Here is a 20,969-nt window from a genome sequence, read left to right as displayed (position 1 = left end):
TTAACTCCCTGGCAGATGTGCTGCTGTGCACTGAAGAAGCGGCCCAGTGGAAGGCGGCAGAAGATCACAGCAGACACAGCTTGCTGGTGAGAACACGGAAGCCTCTCAAGGCCTTTTTTTTTTTTTTTCTTCCTCAGGAACTGCCAAAGTTTTAGTGTTTAATATTTAACAGCACAACTGACCAAGGTCCAAGATGTGACATTACCATGTTTAAAAAACTCTATAAACTAATTATAAAAACTATAAACTAATTATATAGTATGTGATAAGAAGAAAGCACACTTTATAATAGAAAGCCTATCTACACATAGGAGTTGCTTCAAAACCATAGTTACCAACCCTGCTTAACCATCCACTTTTGGGGAACCCAGGCCCACATAATGCTCTTCAAGTATATCTGGTTGTGGGATTAGCTTCACTCAAGAAGCTCTGTTCCATTGTACGTGTCCCTGTTTTCATTTTGGATAAGAAATGGTAATGGTGTGGGGTCAGAGGGTCTGGAGCTGTAAGGGAAACTTGGAGGTGATCTAGTACTGCACTTTTTTACATGGTGGGCCCTCTTTTTCTTCTTTTGTTTTTAAGTACTCTCTACTACACCCAATATGTGACTTGAACTCACGACCCCAAGGGCGGGCCCTCTTTTTAATTGTGGGAACCTAGTCTGTGAAATCAATCAACACAGAAATTCTGCGGATGAAGCAGGGTCTGGGGAGTAGTCCCTCTTCTGCTGCTCTCCCCAACCCTCACCACATAAGGAGATCTTCAGACACTTTCAGGAGCCTCTGGGGTTCCACAGACCACAATATGAAAACCCCTAAACGCTTCACTTCTGTCTCAGAAAACTGGAGCCCAGGGCATTGGAGAATAGGCTTTGCTTAGGTGACATGTGAGGCAGTATTGCTGGAGCTGGAGCCAGTCTCGCGTCTTGCCCCTACCCCAGCCCCCCTACTCACCAAGGCTTCCCTCTCCTCCTTTGATTCTATTCTACAAAACTACTTTCTAATTGTATAAGTGTGCATGTTGACACCCCCTCCACACACACATGGCTTGAAAAAAACACACCATAAGCTAAAAGTCTGTCTCTTTTTCTGAGAGGCAAAGTTGATGTTTTTAACCTTTGTCTGTAGTGTTCCCTCTGGGCCATGGTATCTCTCCTGGTCAGAGGTGAGGGTGTGTTTGTTCTTGTGCAGTAACAGTGGACAGCGGAGGATCAGTTAGACAGCTATTTATTAAGTGCCTACTGTGTGGGCTGGCTTGTATCAGACTCCCAACTGAATCTCAAAGCAGAAAGGATCCCAGGGACATGGGAGCAGCTGTGAATATCCACGACTGAGCCTCTGGCTTACTTTTACAGATGCTGCTGATTTGTAACTAGTTGTGTCCTTCCTTCAATTCACAGCACTTCTGTTTTCGAGCCCTAAAAGACAATGTGACCCACGCCCGTCTCCAGCAAATAAAAAGGAACCTCGCTCACCAGCAGCATGACATAATGGTGAGGGTCATCTGTATGAAGGGACCTCTGATGGCCATTGTAGAGTTTTGTCCAGACTTTTTAGACTCCAAAACCTTGGTGTCCATTTTCTCTAGTTAGCCATACTGGCTAACTCTTGGTTTTCCCTAATCTCATTTTTTATCTGTTTGCTCAGAAACTTGATAGCAGACTCAGAGGTCAGGCTCCTGATCTAGGGAATACACTTTGAGTCTTGCATTCCAGGTGGTGTTTGCACTGGGAATCTGTTCTCTTCAGTGGTTGGTTTACCTGAGGGCAACAAACATCCTATCTCTACTTATAGATTGTGTTTCTGGGTTTAGGAGGATGGGGTTTTTTGGTTTTGTTTTTCATTATGAAAATGTTCAAACATACAGAAAAATATAAAGAACAATATAATGAACATTTATATACTTACAATCTAAATTCAAATATTAGCTGATTATTAATATTTACATTTTTTTGCTGAATCATTTTAAAGTAAATTACAGACAACATGAAACATTACGCCTAAACTTTTCGGCATGCATCGCCCAAAAATAACATTTTCCTTCATAACCACAATATCATTGTCATCCTTAATAAAATGAACAGTAATTCCCTAATTTGATCCAATGCCCAGCCCATATTCAGATCTTCACAGTTGCCCTCAAAATGTCTTTATAGATGTTTTTTTCAAACCAGGATCCAATAAAGGGTTGGTGACTCACTATATTTGGTTATATCTTTAAGCCTCTTAATAACAGCCCTCCTCTTTCTACTTCTTTTGTTTAACATGTTTATCTTGTAATTGTAGTAAAAAAAAAATAACAAAATTTATCATCTTAACCACTGTCAAGAGTACAATTCAGTGACATTGAGCACATTCCCATTATTGTGCAACCATCACTGCCATCCATCTCCAGAACTTTTTTCATCTTGAAAAACTAAAATTCTGTCTCCATCAAACACTAACTTCCCATTCTCCTCCCCCCTCCACCCCCAGTACCTGACAACCACCTTTCTCCTTTCTGTCTCTATGAATTTGACTACTGTAGGAACCTCATATTTACAGTACATGCCCTTTGTTTGTTTGTTTTAGCGTTTATTTTTGAGAATCGGAGACTGAGCATGAGCAGGGGAGGGGCAGAGACAGAGGGAGACACAGAATCTGAAGCAGGCTCCAGGCTCTGAGCGGTCAGCACAGCTGAGATTATGGCATGAGCCAAAGTCAGATGCTTAGCTGAGCCACTCAGGTGCCCCCAGTACATACCCTTTTGTGACTGAGTTCACTTAGCATAAGGTGTACTTTTTTTTTCAATCACACTGATTTTTGGAAAAGAAGGGCCAACTATTTTGTACAATATTCCATACTCTCGATTTATCGGTTTCCTTTTGATGCCATTTCATCTTTCTTTTTTTAAAATATTGTTCGTGGAAACTAACAGATTTAAGGCCTTGATTAGATTGAAGTTAAACTTTTTTTCTTTTTTATTTGGCAAGCCTATTTCATAAGCAGTAATATCTGACAAGATCGGTTTTAACTTTTAAAATGGCATTGTTGGGGCACCTGGGTGGCTCAGTTAAGCATCCGACTTCAGCTCAGGTCTTGATCCCATGGTTCATGAGTTTGAGCCCCGCATCAGGCTCTGTGCTGACAGCTCAGAGCCTGGAGCCTGCTTCGGATTCTGTGTATACCTCTCCCTATCTCTCTCTCTGCCTGTGTGCCCCTCTTCTCTCTCTCTCTCAAAAATAAAACAAACAAAAAAAGATAAAATGCCATTGTCTTCTATGAGGCCCAGATGAGGAATAGCTTCAGCTTCTTCATTCTAATTTCCATAAACTGGAAAATCCATCTTTTTGCCTTTTATGTTGGCCCACAATAGCTCTGTATAGCTTAGCTGTAAATATTTTGTAAACTTGTTATATGTTGGGTACTCCCAGCTAAGGTAATTCCTGCTTTGGGGGAACTTGTAGTCTTTTGGGGTAAGGATTTGCTAATAGATTAAGAGAGATCATTTTACCTTTTGGCTTAATAAACCTCTGTTTCCTTCCTGTTTTACTTCAGCTGCTGCACAGGTTCTGGAACCTCTGGCAGTCTCGAATTGAGCAGAGGGAAGAGAGGGAGCAGCTCCCCTCACTGCGTGCTGCCTGGGACCACTGCAGGTAGGAACTCTGGCCTTCTCCTGGGGCTCTCTGGGGACTGACTCGCTGCACTCCAGAAGTGAGCACTTACTGTCCCTGCATGACTAGGCAGATTCAGAAAGGCCCTGCTATAAACCAGCAGTTCCTGAGCTTGCATTTTCCTTTTAGCTCATCAGATGAGAGGTGGAGTGAAGATGTTTGTGTTGGTTCTTGGTCACCATAGTTTAAAGTATGTACCTGCTGGTTCTCTGCCTCAATCCTTCGGCTGCAGTGACGTTCACATCTTAGAATTCATGCATTGATAGTGTTAAAGAGAAGGCTTAGGCGAGTGAGTATTTGTGGCTTGGTCTTGAAGAATGCAGAGAGTGTCTTGAGTTTTTTGGAGTTAATTATTCAATTAAAATAAATAAGCACTACATGTCAGTGAGGAAGGCAGGTATAAAGTGAAAACTGAAAGCTCTCTGAATCCCTCCAATTCCTAAGTCCAATTCATTAGGTTCTTCAGAGGGAACCACTGTTCACTTTCTTGCTGCCAGAAATGTTCAATGTGCCCTCCTCCCCAGTAGTATAATCAACTTGATTCGCATAGTTGTAGGTCCCATTTTGGAGCATTTTTTTAATGGGTTGTTGAGAATCTCATTATTTAACTAAACTTGGAGTTATCAGGGTCTGTCATTGCTCTAAATCCTGGTTTACAGAACTGAATGTGGTTCTCACTCTTAGTATCACTTCTGTGAAAGGAGCTTGTCACAGACCCAGGTGGTCCTACAAGCCCCAGACTAGTCATAAAACCAGAAAGTTCAGGATAGTTAGGGGATTTCACATGTATTACTCAAGTTCCAGAGACACTGTGCTTGGTGATCTACTTAGGTTTGTAAGAAAGTTGTCAAAATTTGGGGATAAGCCACAGCCCAAAATCGGGTTGACAGATTTCATGTTGAATAATAGGTTCTTTTTTCTCTCTCTCCCAGAGTGAAACCCATGGGGTGCCTTTAATGCTAAGATGTAACCACACCCAGACTTTCCAGTCTTAAAAAAACAAGCAACATTTTTATTTTATTTTATTTTATTTTATTTTATTTTATTTTATTTTATTTTAATACTTTATTTCATTTCATTTCATTTCATTTCATTTCATTTCATTTCATTTCATTTACTTACAAGAGTGAGTGTGCATGGGAGCAGGGGCAGAGCAGAGGGAGAAAAAGATTCTTAAGCAGGCTCCATGCTCAGCACGGAGCCCGATGCAGGACTTGATCTCACAATTGTGAGATCGTGATCTGAGCTGAAATCAAGAGTCAGACGCTTAACCAACTGAGCCACTCAGGTGCCCCCAAACAGCATTTTTAAGACCCAAAGCCTGAAAGTGCAATAGGCAATACCTTGGTGTTATGTGTTTTATTTCAGAATAACGTTGCTATGCAAGTGTATCAAATTGTGGTTACGGTATACTCAGAAGAGACGATACAAGCAGGTATGGAGTACTTCATAGTAGATAATTCCACTGGGTTACATTCTTGGATCCATTTGCTTTGGAAAGATTCTTGGAAAAGACCTATACTAAGGGGTCTTAGTGTTCTGATTTGGAAGAGGGGTTGCTGTAAAAAGCTCAAAGGTATTTCCCCCAGATCCCTCTAGTGACATTGGAAAGTTTGCTTAAGCCCCATTCCTTCATCTGCTGGGAAAACGCACATGCTGAGAGTGATGAGCTCTTAACCAGCCATTCCATTCACATCATTACTCACTTATTATATTAGGTGGCCAACCTTCAGGAAGTACTGGAAAAGGTACAGAACGTAAGTGCTGTGTCTGAGCACTAAACAGTGTGAGACCAGTACCCACAGCAGGTGGGAGGATGTGAGGGTCAGGCTGGCAAATTAGTAAAGGTAGATTGAGAAAGGATTCAGTTCCATCTTTTTAAAGTTTTATTTAAGTAATCTCTACACCGGACGTGGGGCTCAAACTCACAACCCCGAGATGAAGAGTTGCATGCTCTTCTAACTGAGCCAGCCAGGCACCCTCTAATCAGTTCCATTTAAGAAAGACTCATTTAGCATCTGCTGTACCTCAGACACTGCTAAGCACTGAGAATACAGTTGTGATACAAACCAAGTAAAATTCCTGCTCCCGCAGGCCTTGTAATTTAGCACCAGGGTGGCAAATTAGCTGTAATGATGGGAGCAGCTGTTGAGAGTGCTGAACCAAGGATTTCAAGGCCACCTTTAGGCTTGGGGGAATTTGTGTTCAACTGATAATGTCTGCATGGGCATTGCAGTAGTAAGTGGTGCTGCCCATGGCTCTTTTTGGCCATCCATGGTGAAATGGAGGAAGACACAAACCAAACTCCTGCCAGTTGTTTTTCTGCTGCCTTCTCCACCCCCACCACCGTCTGCTTCTAAAGTCTAACACATGAATCTGAAGAATTTGGCTGTTTCCTCATAGTGTTGAGATAGAATCTGAATTTTCTAACAAGGTGTACAAACTCCTTTGGGAGCTGGTCTCTGGCTGTTTCTCTGCCCTTTCCTATTACCACTCTGTTCCTTCATAACAGCTAAGCTGCAAGTACTTCCCTGAATGTGCTTCTCACTGTACCTGCACTTTTTTTCTTAAGTTTACTTATTTATTTTGAGAGAGAGAGATGGCAGGGGAGTGGCAGAGACAGGGAGAGAGAATCACAAGCAGGCTCCGTGTTGTCAGCACAGAGCTCAGTGTGGGGCTTGATCTCACAAACCATGAGATCATGACCTGAGCCAAAATCAAGAGCTGGTCGCTTAACCAGCTGAGCCACCCAGGCATCTCTGTACCTGCACTTCCCTGTCCCTCCTACCTGTTCAGCTCAGGTGCTACCTCTTTCCCCAGCGCCACACCATGTGTGGTTTTACCAGCATATTCATCATATCATTATGTAGGTGTCTACATGCCTCTCTCCTGCCAGACTGTGAGCTACTTGAGGGTAGACCCTGTCTCTTTCTTCTCAGCTCGACAGTGTTGACAAAGGGAAGGTGCCAACTAATGTTTAGACAAATGAATGAACACACAAGTGAACAGACAGACTGCCATTGGTTGCTTTGGAGTTTTTCCTAAAGATCATCCCAATTCTTGCTCTTTGGGTGGTACCAGCCTAGGGCATCGTTTGCCTTCCACACCTGGAAAATGCTTAGAGTTGCTGCATTATTTGACATTCCTTTGGATGATGTGGCTGTTTCTGAAAGGATGTTGCCACTTGGTCTCTTAAGCTCATTTAATGCAAGCTCACCAGAAGATAGAGACCTTTTAGAAAAAGAATCTGCTTGCTAGGGTTGAAAAGTGTTTATTTAAGGTGGAAAAGAAACAGAGTCTCCTATTTTCCTCCTGGAAAAAGAGAGCCCCTGGACACTGGGACCCAGCATTGGTGGAAAGGTCAAGGCAAGTGTCAGTGTTCTTATCTCTCACACTGCTCTTACATGGCCTGCATAATATAGAAGGTCTGAAAAATAGTAAGAGCCCTTGCTTAGTTGCTGTTGGATTTTTTTTTTTCTTTCAAATCTTTAGCTAACAATCTGAACGTCATCTAAGGAGATGACATCAGAGAACATCAAGTTCTTTAGGGAGAACATCAGTTCTTTCTATTTCAGGCAAAGATAAAAATATTATTCATTGTGGGTTTCTTTCTTTTTAAAAAGTAATACGTAAAGAATGGCAAAATGTTTGCTGATTGTTGGTGCTAGATGGTAAGTTCATGGGGATTCATTATAGTATTGCTTCTACTTCTGTTTACATTTGAAAATGTAAATGCCCTTAAGCAATATATAGACATTATAATTTGAGAAGTGTAGGAATACATAAAAGAAAAAAAATAATAAAACACCCATAGTCTTAAGATAACATTTGGTGAGTAAGTCTGGTATCTTTTTTCCTCTGTGTGTGTGGGAGTATGTATATCATATATTCACACACACACACATATGCTTACTGTTCAGTTATCTGTTGCTATGTGAAAAATCACCCCAAACCCAGTGGCTTAAAAAAACAACCATTTTGGGGCGCCTGGGTGGCTCAGTCGGTTAAGCGTCCGACTTCGGCTCAGGCCACGATCTCGCGGTCCGTGAGTGTGAGCCCCGTGTCGGGCCCTGTGCTGACTGCTCAGAGCCTGGAGCCTGTTTCAGATTCTGTGTTTCCCTCTCTCTCTGACCCTCCCCCATTCATGCTCTGTCTCTCTCTGTCTCAAAAATAAATAAACATTAAAAAAAAATTAAAAAAAAACCCAACCATTTTATTATGCCTATGGATTCTGTGGGTCAAAAATTGAAAGAAGACATAACAAAGATGGTTGGTCTTTGCTCCATGATTACTGGGGCCTCAGCTGGGAAGTCTGATGGCAGGGCATTAGGATCATCTAGAAGTTTCTTCTCACATGGCTGGTTCCTCGACTGGAATAACTCGAAGACTGAGCTCATCTGGGATTGTTAACCAGAGCACCTACATCAGGCCTCTCTGAGAGGCTTGGATTGCCTCACGCATGATGATGGTGACCTCAGGGCGGTCAGACTTCCTGTGTCGCTGCTCACTCCAAAAGTGTCACAGTGAACCAGACACAAGCTGTGTGGCCTTTCATGACCTAGCCTCTGAAGTCACATGTTGATATTGTCACCATTCTCTGTTGATCAAAGCAGTCACTATCCTGCCCAGATTCAAGGGGATGGGACTTTTCAATAAAGGAAGACCCAAGAATTTGAGGTCCTGTTTTAAAATCTACCACGTTTTATCCCAAAGTTTTGGATCATGAAGGCATATGTATTTTTTTATGTTGGTTTTCTGTCTTCCTACTGATATTTAGTGATACAGTAGTAGCCTTTCATAATTACATAAAAATTTAAAGAATCTGTATTGCAAATAAACATCATAAAATCAAAAGATATATTACAGGGTGGGAACAGTGTTGTTAACAACACTGACACACTGACACACATGACAAAGAACTGATAAATTTCGTAAGGTTCAAAAAGCCCATTTATATCACTGAGGTAAGCACTGGCAGATGTAAAACAGGCAATGGTATGAACACTTAGTACATAGGACAAAACATTTAGATATATGCATGTATATATGCACACACACACAAATGTGTGAAGAGATGCTCAACCTGTTTTTAAAGTAAAAATCTCTTCCTTCTCATATTTCATTCTTCACCTATTGTGTTGACAAAGATTAAAAATAATTATCTTAGGGGCGCCTGGGTGGCACAGTCGGTTAAGCGTCCGACTTCAGCCAGGTCACGATCTCGCGGTCCGTGAGTTCGAGCCCCGCGTCGGGCTCTGGGCTGATGGCTCAGAGCCTGGAGCCTGTTTCCGATTCTGTGTCTCCCTCTCTCTCTGCCCCTCGCCCGTTCATGCTCTGTCTCTCTCTCTGTCCCAAAAATAAATAAACATTGAAAAAAAAATTATTATCTTAATCTTTTTCTCAATTTTGTGTAGAAAGCAACCGTCCCTCTAGAGTGTGACCCTGAAAGGTCATTTTTTTTAAATAATATAAAGTACAAATAAAGGCCATTCATTGTTTTACTGTAGCGGCTGCAGTCCAGAGCAGACAGTCACTTCCAGCAGAGAGCCCTGCCTGTGGCCTTTCACTCATGGAGAAAACTCTGGCGATGGCACCAGCAGGAAAGTGTCCTCAATGCAAGAGCAGCACTCTTTCACAGGTATGCTGTGCAGCTCCTGTCTGTGCAGGCTTCTCAGGTCTAATTCTGCTGCCCCCACTGCCATTTGTGTTGTTTTTCTGCTTCCTAGGCCCCTAGGCCCTGGTTCTTCCTGGTTTTTCAATTAGGTGGGCTCATTGATTTCATGGAGCAGGAAAAGACAGCCACTATTTCTCCTGGGAAAGCTTTTGCTCATCTTTATTGCAAATGCTTTCAAAACAGCCCGAGTTTTATGCCCCTTTCCTCATTGCAAGCCAGTGTGAGCTCCATTAGAGCTGCCCATTAGCTTTCTGGATCAGAGTGTGGTTGGACCTTGCTTTGCCTTGGCAGGCATTCTTGAGTGTGATTTCCCTGAAATGCTTGCTTCCTGTTCTGCTAGACCTGACTTTCTGAAGTTTGAAATATAGTCGTCAACAAAATTAGGATGGGCAAAGAGCAGAGAGCTATGTCTTTTTAGCTCCCACAGAGGTAAAATTTGCCCATAGCAGATCCTTGCTGCATTCTGGCAGAATATAACAAAGAACTTAATAATCACTGACTGTGTGTCTACCACTGTGGTGGGTGTGGTGTGATGGGAGAAAGGAAACAGATATATAAGCTCATTCACCTATGACATCACCAACTTCATTAATAATTTTCCTTCTCACAGCAGTCCTAAGAGAACAGGCTCAAAATGACAAATGACTCCCCCATGTAAAACAACCAGTAAGTGGCAGAGCCAGGTTTCAGTTCAGGTCTCCTTGACTCCAGGGACTTTGTGCTAGATCAAAAGGAAGATCTTTTTGATGACTTTGTAGAAACTTTCAATCTTTGTGAGGAGGTAAGACTGATACACAAGAAACAATTGAAGAACCATTCCAGAGAATAGATCCATGTGTCCTCAATTATGTCAGCCCCGAGTTCTTCTAGAGCTCAGAGCTGGTGCTGAGGGAAGTCCCTGGGGGAAGCATGCTATGAGCTGAGGGGTGAGGATGGATGGCAGGAGTGGGCAAGATGAGGAGGACCAGACCCAGGGGATCACCCAGGCCCATAGAAAGATAACAGATGTTTAAGCAGGTGCATGTAACTAGTAAAGTGATAGTTGTGGAGATTGCCCTGAGAAAAGTATATATCAATTTAGGACAGAGAGACGAAGAGGCAGGGATGTAGGAGAAGTTACAATGATTTTGACTTTGAAGGACTCTGAATGCTAGTCTGAGGGGATCAGCCAGAAATCTGAGTCCTTAGCACAAAGTTCAAGGAGAAGATTATTAGGGGGAAGCCCTGAGAAATTAGAGGCTGACAAGGGGACAGCACTTACCTTTTCCCCTTCTGCAGACCATGGCTTCACCTTTACCTAGTTCCTGTATTGATGTCTGATACAAGATTCCTTTGAAAAATGTCATTAATACTTAACACACACACACACACACACACACACACCCTTTGTTTCTTTTACAAAGTCATGATTTATTCTGTTGCTTTTTTGTATTTTGACATGCTGCAGAGACTTTCACATTTTGAGAGTACTTTCAAAATAGCCAAGAGGAGGGGTACCTAGGTGGCTCAGTCAGTTAAGTGTCCAACTTCAGCTCATGTCATGATCTCACAGCTCATGAGTTCGAGCCCTGAATTGGGCTCTTTGCTGACAGTTCAGAGCCTGGAGCCTGCTTTGAATTCTGTGTCTCCCTCTCTCTCTGCCCCTCCCCCGCTCATACTCTGTCTCTCTCAAAAACAAATAAACATTAAACACACACACACACACACACACACACACACACACACAATAGCCAAGAGGAGTTTCTAAAAGAATTTTTGTTGAGGCACCTGGGTGGCTCACTTGGTTAAGCATCTGACTCTTGGTTTCAGCTCAGGTCCTGATCTCAGAGTTTCATGGGTTTGAGCCCCACATTGGGCTCCATGCTGACCATGTGGAACCTGCTTGGGATTCTCTGTCTTCCTCTCTCTCTCTCTTTGCCCCTTCCCCACTTGTACTGTCTCTGTCTCTCTCAAAATAAATAAATAAACTTTAAAAAAAAGTAGAAGTTTTAAAAAAAAAATTTTAACTAAAGGATTTTTGTTGGGGATCAGTCTTGGGTGATTTTACAGTTATCATTCTTGAGACAAAAAGGTGGAGGGTGAATTGGAGACAGGGAAGTAGCCAGAAGGCTTGGAAGATAACCAAGGCCTGATGTGGATTTAGCCTGATCTGGATTTTATCTTGTTTTAGTTTAGTTGGATCTTTTTAGAAAACTTAGTTTTTTAGGTTCCTGCCTTTCTGGTCATGAGGGAGCGAAGTGATGGAGAGCCTGGCTTGGAAGCTAGACAGGCCCGAGTTCAGACCCTATCTTATAGGGTTGTCATGAAAAGTAGTGAGATAATCCATGTGGAATACAAGCAGAATGTCAGCACAAAATATCAACCTTCCTCCTAACCCCTAGAATTGATTTGTGATTCCTACAGCAAATGAATATTCGTAGGTTTCGTACGGAGTTTAGCAAATCAGAGTTCCTCCAAAATATGTATGTTCTATTTTTCCATAATTCTTAGGGTATTTTTTAAATATCTTAGGAATATGGACAGAATTTATAGTGGGAGCTCATGAATGGCAACTAAAAATTGTCGTTTCTTAACCTACCAGTGAAATACTATTCTGAGAATGAGACAAGACTGGTTTGTCTTTTTTTTTTTAATTGAGCTAAAATTAATAGTGAAAGGCACATATGTTAAGTAAATAGTTTGATGAGTTTTCACAAATTGTATACCTGGATAATCAATAACCCAGTCAAGATCCACAACATTTCCATCACCTCAGAAAGTTCCCTCATTTCCTTCCAGTTAATTCCTAACCCTCACATGTAACTATCATCCCAGGTTAATTTTGCATGTTTTTGAACTTTATATAATGGGATCATACAGTGTATGTTCTGTTGTTTCTGGCTTTTATTATTTATCTTTTGAGAGAGAGAGAGAGAAGGGAAGGACAGAGGGAGAGAGAGAGAATCTTAAGCAGGCTCCATGCCCAGCACAGAGCTGACATGGGGCTTGATCTCACAACAGTGAGATCATCCCCTGAGCTGAAATCAAGAGTCAGATGCTTAATCCATTGAGCCACCCAGGCGCCCCAGTGTCTGACTTGTTTTAAAGTTGAATGTAATGTTTTTGAGGTTGAGCCATGTTTCTTGTTTACTGAGTAGTATTGTATGAATATAAGACAATATTTTGATCCATTTAAACATATGAGTTGTTGCCAGTTTGAGGCCATTATGAATAAATCTGCTGTGAACCTTTAGGTGGATGGTGTTGTCATTTCTCTTGAGTAGATACTAGAAGCCAACTTCTGGATCACAGGGTAGAGATATGCTTAATCTTAATCCTACAGGGGGTCGTGTCATTATACACCCACCAGCCTGGTTGTTCCACATCCTCATCAACATTTGGTTTTGACAGTGTTTTTAATTGAGCCACTCTGGTTGATATGGAGTGCTGTCTTATTTCCCTGTCGACTAATAATGCTGAGCATCTTTTTAAAGCCTCATCAGCCAGGATCAAAAGTCTGTAGTTTTACCAAGTCAATCTTGATTGCCTTTGAAGGAGGGAATTCCAGAGGAATTCTGGAATGGTGCTGTTTCTGAGGGAAAGGAATTTGTAAGGTTTGTGTTCCCACTAAAGGATTCTGAAGAGGGAAAAGAGAAACAGGGATTAGTTTTGGATTGTTCACTATTTCTTTCTTTCTTGTTTTTTTTTTTTTTTAATGTTTATTTTTGAAAGAGAGCAAGCAGGAGAGGGGCAGAGACAGAGGGAGACAGAGGATCCTAAGCAGGCTCTGTGCTAAGAGCAGACAGCTGATGTGGGGCCCGAGCTCACGAACTGTGAGATCATGACCTGAGCCGAAGTAGGGCACTCAACTGAGCCACTCGGGTGCCCTGGATTGTTTGCTGTTTCTGAGGCAAAATTAGGAGGGATGAGCAGTGGGGTTCACTAGGGAGTACTGTTATGTGTGCCCTCAGGAATAAATGAAAACAGCAAAGCTTGTCTGGAGCATCATTGGTAAGGAAGAAATCACCACTCAGAGTAAAGAAGCCCTTGTGGCATTTTACAACTAACTGCTGCATACCTTGGGAGAAACCATTTCCTTGCAGCTGGCTTTATGAATTAACAGTATTTTTTTGATGACCAAGCCTGTTTAATTTTGTTACAGTCCAGTTCATCAAATTTTTTCTTTTATAATTACTGATTTTTGGGTTTTCTCTAAAAAATATTTACCTATACCCAAGATCTTAAAAGATATTTTCCTACATTTCCCCTGGAAGGTTTATAGTTTTAGCATTTCATGTAGGTCTGTGATCATCTTGAACTTTTTTCTGTATATGGTCTGAGGTAGGAGCCAAGAATTAACTTTTTTCTGTTTTTCAGGTTTTTCCAGTACTATTTGTTGAAAAGACTTTTCATTCCTGAATTGAATTACCTTGACACCTTTGTTGAAAATCAGTTTGCATCTATTTCTGGACTTTCTCTTCTGTTCCATTTATTTACTCATTTATCCTTATGCTGTTACCATACTGTCTTGATTATTGTATCTTTATAGCAAGTTTTGAAATCAGTTCTTCAATTTTGTTTTTCCTGGGATTTTTTAAATTTGGGATTGCACTGAATCTATATAGATCAATTTAGGAGAGATTGGACGTCTTAAACATATTGATATTTCCAATAAGTGAACATGAGAACGTCTCTATTTATATAGCTTTTCTTTGTTTTCTCAATGTTTTGTAACTTTGCATAGGAGTTTTGTATGTATATTATAAAATTTATTCCTAAATGCCTTTTTTATGATACTGTGAATAGAATTATTTTAAAAATTCATTTCCAATTGTTTGTCCTACAGTATAGAAATACAACTGATACCTTGTGCTTTGTGACCTTTCTAGATTCATTTACTGATTTGAGTCTGTCGTGAGATGAAGCCCCATGTCAGCTCTGTGCTGGGCATGGAGCCTGCTTAAGATTCTCTCTGTCTCCCTCTTTCTCCCTCTGCCCCTCTCTTCTTCTCTCTTTCTCTCTAAAAAATAAATAAAAGCCAGATACAACAGAACACATACTGTATGATCCCATTATATAAAGTCTTGTCTTATTGCACTAACTAGCATCTCCAGTAAAGTCTTGAGCAGAGGTAATGAGAGGATACATAATTGTCTTTTTCCTACCTTGGGAAAACAAAAACAGTTTTCACCGTTGAGTATTTTTATAGATACCCTTTATTAGATTGACAGTGTTCCCTTTTGTTTATTGAGAGTTTTTATTATGAATGGTGGTTAAATTTTTCCAGATGCTTTTTCTTTATTTATTGAGATGATCATATGGTTCTCCTGATTTCTATATTAAATCAACCCATATTCCTGAGATATAGAACCCCCTTAGCCATGATATATTATCTTTTCCACATGCTGTTGATTTTTTTAAAATATTGTAAAAGTTTTTGTTTATTTGTTTTGAGAGAGAGTTAGGGGGAGGGGGCACAGGGAGAGAGAGAGATTGAGAGAGAGAGAGAGAGAGAGAGAGAGAGAGAGAGAGAGAGAGAGAGAATCCCAAGCAGGCTCCACATCCCAAGCAGGCTCTGCATCCCAAGCAGGCTCTGCATGCAGGGCTCGAACTCACAAGCCATGAGATCATGACCTGAGCCGAAATCAAGTGTCACATGCTTAACCAATTGAGCCACCCAGGTGTCCCTCACATGCTGTTGATTTTGGTCTGTTAATGTTTTATTTGAAAATTTTACATGTACTTTCATGAGGGATATTGGTCTGTAGTTTTCTTGTAATGTTTGTCTTTCTTATTTCTTTCAAATTTTTGTAGAATTTAATAGTGAAATTATCTGGACCTAGAGTTTCCTTTATGGATATATTTTTGGTTACAGATTTAATTTGGAAAATAGATACAGAGCTAGTAAGTTTCTTTTCGTGTTAGTTTTGATGAGCTCTGTTTTTCAAGGAATTTTTCGTTCTATCCAAGGTGTCACATTTAGTGGCAGAAAGCTGTTCATAAAAGTGTCTTTTGACTCTTTTAGTGTCTGTAGAATTAATGATGATACTACCCTGTTCATTCCTGATTTGGGTAATTTGTGTTTTTTCTCTTTTTTTCTTGATTAGTCTCACTAGGAATTATCAGGTTGTGTTTTTTTTTTTAACTTTTGCTTTACTGATTTTCTTATTGTATATTTTTCTTACGTTGATTCCAGCTCTTCATTTTGCTTCTCTTTCTACTTACTTCAGATTTAATTTGCCCTCTTTTTTTTTTTTCTTAACCTTAAGATGGAAGCACAAATCACGGTTTTTGGGGTTTTTTTTTTAATTTTATTTATTTTTTAGCAATCTCTACACCAGCATGGGGGCTCGAACTTATAGCCCCAAGATCAAGAATCGCATGCTCCGTCAACTGAGCCAGCCATTCACCCCCACCTTTTCTTTTTGTTGTTGTTCGATTATCCATTTTAAATGTTCAAATAGGAATTTTCAATTTCAATAGGAATGTTCAAATAGGAATTTTCTTGATATATTGTGTTTTTTTTGTTTTTGTTTTTATTTATTTTTGGGGGGGGGGGAAGCACAAGTGGGAGAGGGGCACAGAGAGGGAGACGCAGAATCCAAAGCAGGATCAGAGCCCAATGTGGGGCTTGAACCCACAAACCCCGAGATCATGACCTGAGTCACAGTTGGACGCTTAACCAACTAAGCCACCCATGTACCCCAATATACTATTGTTTTTAATTATTAATTTAATTCCATTGTGGTAGAGAATATACCTTGTATAACTTCAGTTTTTGACTGTTTTGACATGTTTTATGGTCGCATATATGTGGTCTCTTTTGGTGAACTTTTGTTTTTTCCCATGTGCACTTTAAAAGAATGTTTATACTACAGTTGTTGGGTATAGTATTCTATAAATGTCTATTAGGATGATTTGGTTGGTAATCATCTTCAAATTTTTATATCCTTACAGGTGTTTTGTTTGTCTACTTGTTCTCTCAATTACTACAGAGGAGTGTTAAACATCTCTAGCTATGGGATGTCTGGGTGGCTCAGCTGGTTAAGCGTCTGACTCTTGATTTCAGCTCAGGTCGTGATCTCACGGTCATATACGATCAAGCCCCGTGTCAGGCTTCGTGCTGGGCATGGAGCCTCCTTGGGATTCTGCCTCTCCCTCTCCTTCTGCCCCTCTCCCACTTGTGTGAGCATGCTCGCTCTCTCTCTCTAAAGAAAAAAAAATCTCTAGTTATGATTATGGATTTGTCTATTTCTCCTGGTAATACTAACAGTTTTGCTTCATGTTTTTGGAAGCTCTGTTATTTGGTCCATGTACAGTTATGATTGTTATGTTTTCCTCATGAATTGCCCTTGTATCATTTTGAAATGAACCTCCTTATTTTTGGTACTAGTTCTTTTCTCAAAGTCTACTTTGACTTAAAATAGTCTCACCAGCTTTTTTTATATTTACAGTTTACATGGTTTACCCTTCCTACTCTTACTTTCAGTTTATCTGTTTGTCTTCCTATTTAATAAAGCATGTCTCCTGTAAACAGCATATAGTTGAAGTTAATTTTTTATCCAGTCTGACAATTTCTGCTTTTTCATTAGTGTGTGGTTCATTTATATTTAATGTAATTGTTGATATGGTTGGGCTGGAGCCTATGTCCAGTTTTTGTTTCTCTGTTCCTTCTTTTCTGCCTTATTCATTTAAAAAAAATTTTAATTGTTCATTTAAATGAAAAATTTTAATTGTTCATTTAAGTGGACAATTTTAATTGTTCATTTAAATTTTAATTTACATTAAAGGTAAATTAAAATTTACATTTTATTTCCTATATTGACTCTTTAGCTCTATACCTTTTGTATTTTTAAAATTGTCTTTCTAGGGATGCCTGGGTGGCTCAATTGGTTGAGTGGCTGACTCTTGATATTGGTTCAGGTCATGATCTCATAGTTTTATGGGTTTGGGCCTTGTGGTGGGCTCCGTGCTGACAGCACAGAGCCTGCTTGGGATCCTCTTTTTCTCTCTGCCCCTCTCTTGCTCATACATCCTCCCGCACGCGCTCTCTCTCTCTCTCTCAAAATAAATAAACTTAAAAAAAATAAAAAATAAAATTGTCATTCCAGGAATTATAATATGCATCGTTAATTTGTTACCTATTTATTTTTTTTTTTTAATTTTTTTTTTTCAACGTTTATTTATTTTTGGGACAGAGAGAGACAGAGCATGAATGGGGGAGGGGCAGAGAGAGAGGGAGACACAGAATCGGAAACAGGCTCCAGGCTCTGAGCCATCAGCCCAGAGCCCGACGCGGGGCTCGAACTCCCGGACCGCGAGATCGTGACCTGGCTGAAGTCGGACGCTTAACCGACTGCGCCACCCAGGCGCCCCAATTTATTACCTATTTAGTTCTATCATACCACTTCATGTTAAGTGTAAGAATATAAAAACAGAATTCCTTTCCTCTCTATCCTTGATGGTATTTGTTGTCCTACATTTTACCCATGTAATGTTACTATTTTTGCTTTAAACAGAATTCTTTTTAAAAATTAACAGGAGAAAAAAAGTCTTTTATACGTACTCACATATTTTCCATATTTAATATTCTTTGTTTCTTCCTATAAATCTGAGATTTCATCTGTATGCTTTCATCTTTTCAACCTGAAGAAGATCCTTTAGCATTTTTATAGTATAAGTCAGCTAGAGATGAATTATCTCTGCTTTTGTTGATGGTTCTTTCACTCTCACTTTCATTTTTAAAGGACCTTTTCCTGGCAGTGCCTGGGTGGCTCAGTCCATTAAGTGTCCAACTCTTAGTTTCAGCTCAGGCCACAGTGTCCCAGTTCCTGGGTTTGAGCCCCGTGTCAGGCTCCATGCTAACAATACAGAGCCTGCTTGGATTCTCTCTCTTTGCCCCTCCCCTACTCATGCTCTCTCTTGCTTACTCACTCTGTCTCAAAATAAATAAACTTAAAAAAAACAAAAAAGGACCTTTTCCTAGATATGGAACAATGAGTTGATTTCTCCACTCCTGAGTTATTTATTTATTTACTTAAAAAAATTTTTTTTAGTGTTTGTTTATTTCTGAGACAGAGACAGAGCATGAGTGGGGGAGGGGCAGAGAGAGAGGGAGACACAGAATCAGAGGCAGGCTCCAGGCTCTGAGCTGTCAGCACACAGCCCGATGCGGGGCTTGAACTCACAAACCATGAGATCATGACCTGAGCTGAAGTCGGTCGCTCAATCGACTGAGCCCCCCAGGAGCCCCCCAAGCCTTTTAAAGACATCTTCCCTTGTCTTCTGGCCTCCATTATTTAGTTGTAAAGTCACCCATCATTTGTATTGTTCTTCCCCTGGATGTAATCTGTCTCTCTTCCTTTGCCTTTAAGATGTTTTTATTAAGCTTTGGTTTTCAACAGTTTGGAGTGTGATATGTTTTAAGTGTAGTTTTCTTGTGTTTATCCTGCTTGGGGTTAGTTGAGCTAACTTGAATCTGAGGTGTTTCCCCCTCCACCACCACCAGCACCAAATTTGGAAAGTCTTTTACCATTATTTCTTTAAATAATTTATCTATCCTATATCCTTTCTTCCCTCTTTCTATGACTCTATAATTACACAATGTTAGACTATGTGATGTTGTCCCACAGGTCACTGAGGCTCTGTTTGTTTTTTTTTTCTTTTTCTCTCTTTTTCAGATTGGGTACTTTCTATTGATCTTCCAATAGAAAGTCCTTAGTGGTCTCTTTCCTTCACTTTCTCATTTGTAGCTCATCCAGTGGTTTTTCTCCTTCAGATATGGTACTTTTCAGGTCAGAATTTTCTTTCTTCCTTTCTTTTTTCCTAATTCTGGTAAAACATAACATAAAACTTACCATATTGGTAATTTTTAAGTACACAATTCAGTGGCATTAAGCACATTTGCGATATTATGTAGCCATCACCACTATCCATTTCCAGAGCATTTTCATCATCCCAGACAAATTCTGTATCCATTAAAAATTAACTTCCCATTTCCATCTACTCCTAGCCCCTGGGAACCTCTCATCTACTTTCTGTCTCTGAATTTGCCTATTCTAAGTATCTCATTTACATGGAATTGTGTAATAGTAAACCTTTTGTGTCTGGCGTATTTTACTTAGCATAATGTTTTCAAGGTTTATCCGTGTCGTAACATGTATAAGAATTTCATTCCTTTTTATGGTTGAATAATGTTCCATTGTATATACCACAGTTTGTGTATGCATCCATATGTTCATAGACACTTGGATTATTTCTACCTTTTAGCTATTGTGGATAATGCTGCTGTGAGCATCGTTGTACATACACATGTTTGGGTCCCTGCTTTTAGTTCTTTTGGTTTTATATACCTGGAAGTGGAATGCACCAAATCATATGGTAATTCTACATTTACTTTTTGAGGAGCCACCACAGCATTTGGCTCTTTTTTGTACTTTCTATTTTTCTGTCAAGATTCCTTGTCTGTTAACTAATTTTGTTCATCTCTTAAGTACACAAACTTGGGGCACCTGGGTGGCTCAGTCATTTGGGTATCAGAGTCTTGATTTTGGCTCAGGTCATGATCTCCCAGTTTGTGAGTTCAAGCCCCGCATTGGGCTCTGTGCTGACAGTGCAGAGCCGGCGTGGGATTCTCTCTTTCCTTCTCTCTCTGCCCCTCTCCAGCTCTCATTCTTTCTCTCTCAAAATAAATAAATAAAACTTTTTTTAAAAAGTACACAAACTTATTTATAATAACTTTTTAAGTGTTTGCTGATACCAACATTTGGGTCATTGTCTTGTTGACAGCTATTTTTCCTTTAAAGGGTTTTGCATTTTATTCTGGCAGGCAATAGTTGCTGTTTCTTCTGGTGGTTCCTGTTGATTGTATCAAGTATGATTCTGTTCTTCATTTGTGTGGGTCTGTGTGTGTGGGTCTGCGTGTGTGTGTGTGTGTGTAAGATTTTATTTATTTTTTTTAATTTTTTTTGTTAACGTTTATTTATTTTTGAGACAGAGAGAGACAGAGCATGAACGGGGGAGGGTCAGAGAGAGGGAGACACAGAATCCGAAACAGGCTCCAGGCTCTGAGCTGTCAGCACAGAGCCCGACGCGGGGCTCGAACTCACGGACAGCGAGATCATGACCTGAGCCGAAGTCGGACGTCCAACCAACTGAGCCACCCAGGCACCCCAAGATTTTATTTTTTAAGTAATGTCTATACCCAGCATGGTACTTGAACTTACCACACTGAGATCAAGAGTTGCATGTTCTATCAACCGAGCCAGCCAGGCACCTCATGTGGAAGCTCTTTAAATGTTGTCTTCAGTGTTAGAGCATAGCTCTTGTTACTGAGGCTTAGCCTTTCTGAATTCTGATGTTCTCAGCAAAGTCCCTCCATTCAGGCTGGGTCAGAACTCCATCTCCCAGCCCTTTCCAACCTCTGGTCATCTCCATCCAGCTGTCAGCCCTGATATCAGCTATCAGCCTCACAGAGCCTGCCTGTACAGTGTTATATGTAGATGGAGCAGACTCACATGGAAGTTTGGGTGTTCCCCTTATGGAGTGTGCAAGGTGTCTGTGAGCATGCCTCTGGGGCAGGGCGAGTTCTCTACCTGCCCAGGTTCAGGAAGGCCACATGTGTCCATACAGTCTTTCACCTGCAGTTTTGAACTCTAGTCTCTG

General features: G+C 40.5%; 1 protein-coding gene across 10 annotated transcripts in view; it reads left to right on the top strand.

The window, feature by feature from the left end:
• Window positions 1-20,969, top strand: part of SFI1 (SFI1 centrin binding protein) — a 106,279-nt gene that overhangs the window by 69,723 nt on the left and 15,587 nt on the right. For all 10 annotated transcript variants that reach the window (XM_043559190.1, XM_043559188.1, XM_043559189.1 and 7 more), the window contains 5 exons: window positions 16-86; window positions 1,400-1,492; window positions 3,537-3,634; window positions 5,021-5,087; window positions 9,160-9,290. In XM_043559190.1, coding sequence (XP_043415125.1) covers window positions 16-86; window positions 1,400-1,492; window positions 3,537-3,634; window positions 5,021-5,087; window positions 9,160-9,290 — 460 coding nt within the window. The remainder of the gene's footprint in view (window positions 1-15; window positions 87-1,399; window positions 1,493-3,536; window positions 3,635-5,020; window positions 5,088-9,159; window positions 9,291-20,969) is intronic.

Source organism: Prionailurus bengalensis, chromosome D3, assembly GCF_016509475.1.
Source record: "Prionailurus bengalensis isolate Pbe53 chromosome D3, Fcat_Pben_1.1_paternal_pri, whole genome shotgun sequence".
In the NCBI taxonomy this organism is placed as follows: Eukaryota; Metazoa; Chordata; class Mammalia; order Carnivora; family Felidae; genus Prionailurus; species Prionailurus bengalensis.
The sequence above is the reverse complement of the archived record's forward strand: the minus strand, read 5'-3'. Positions and strand labels throughout refer to the sequence as shown.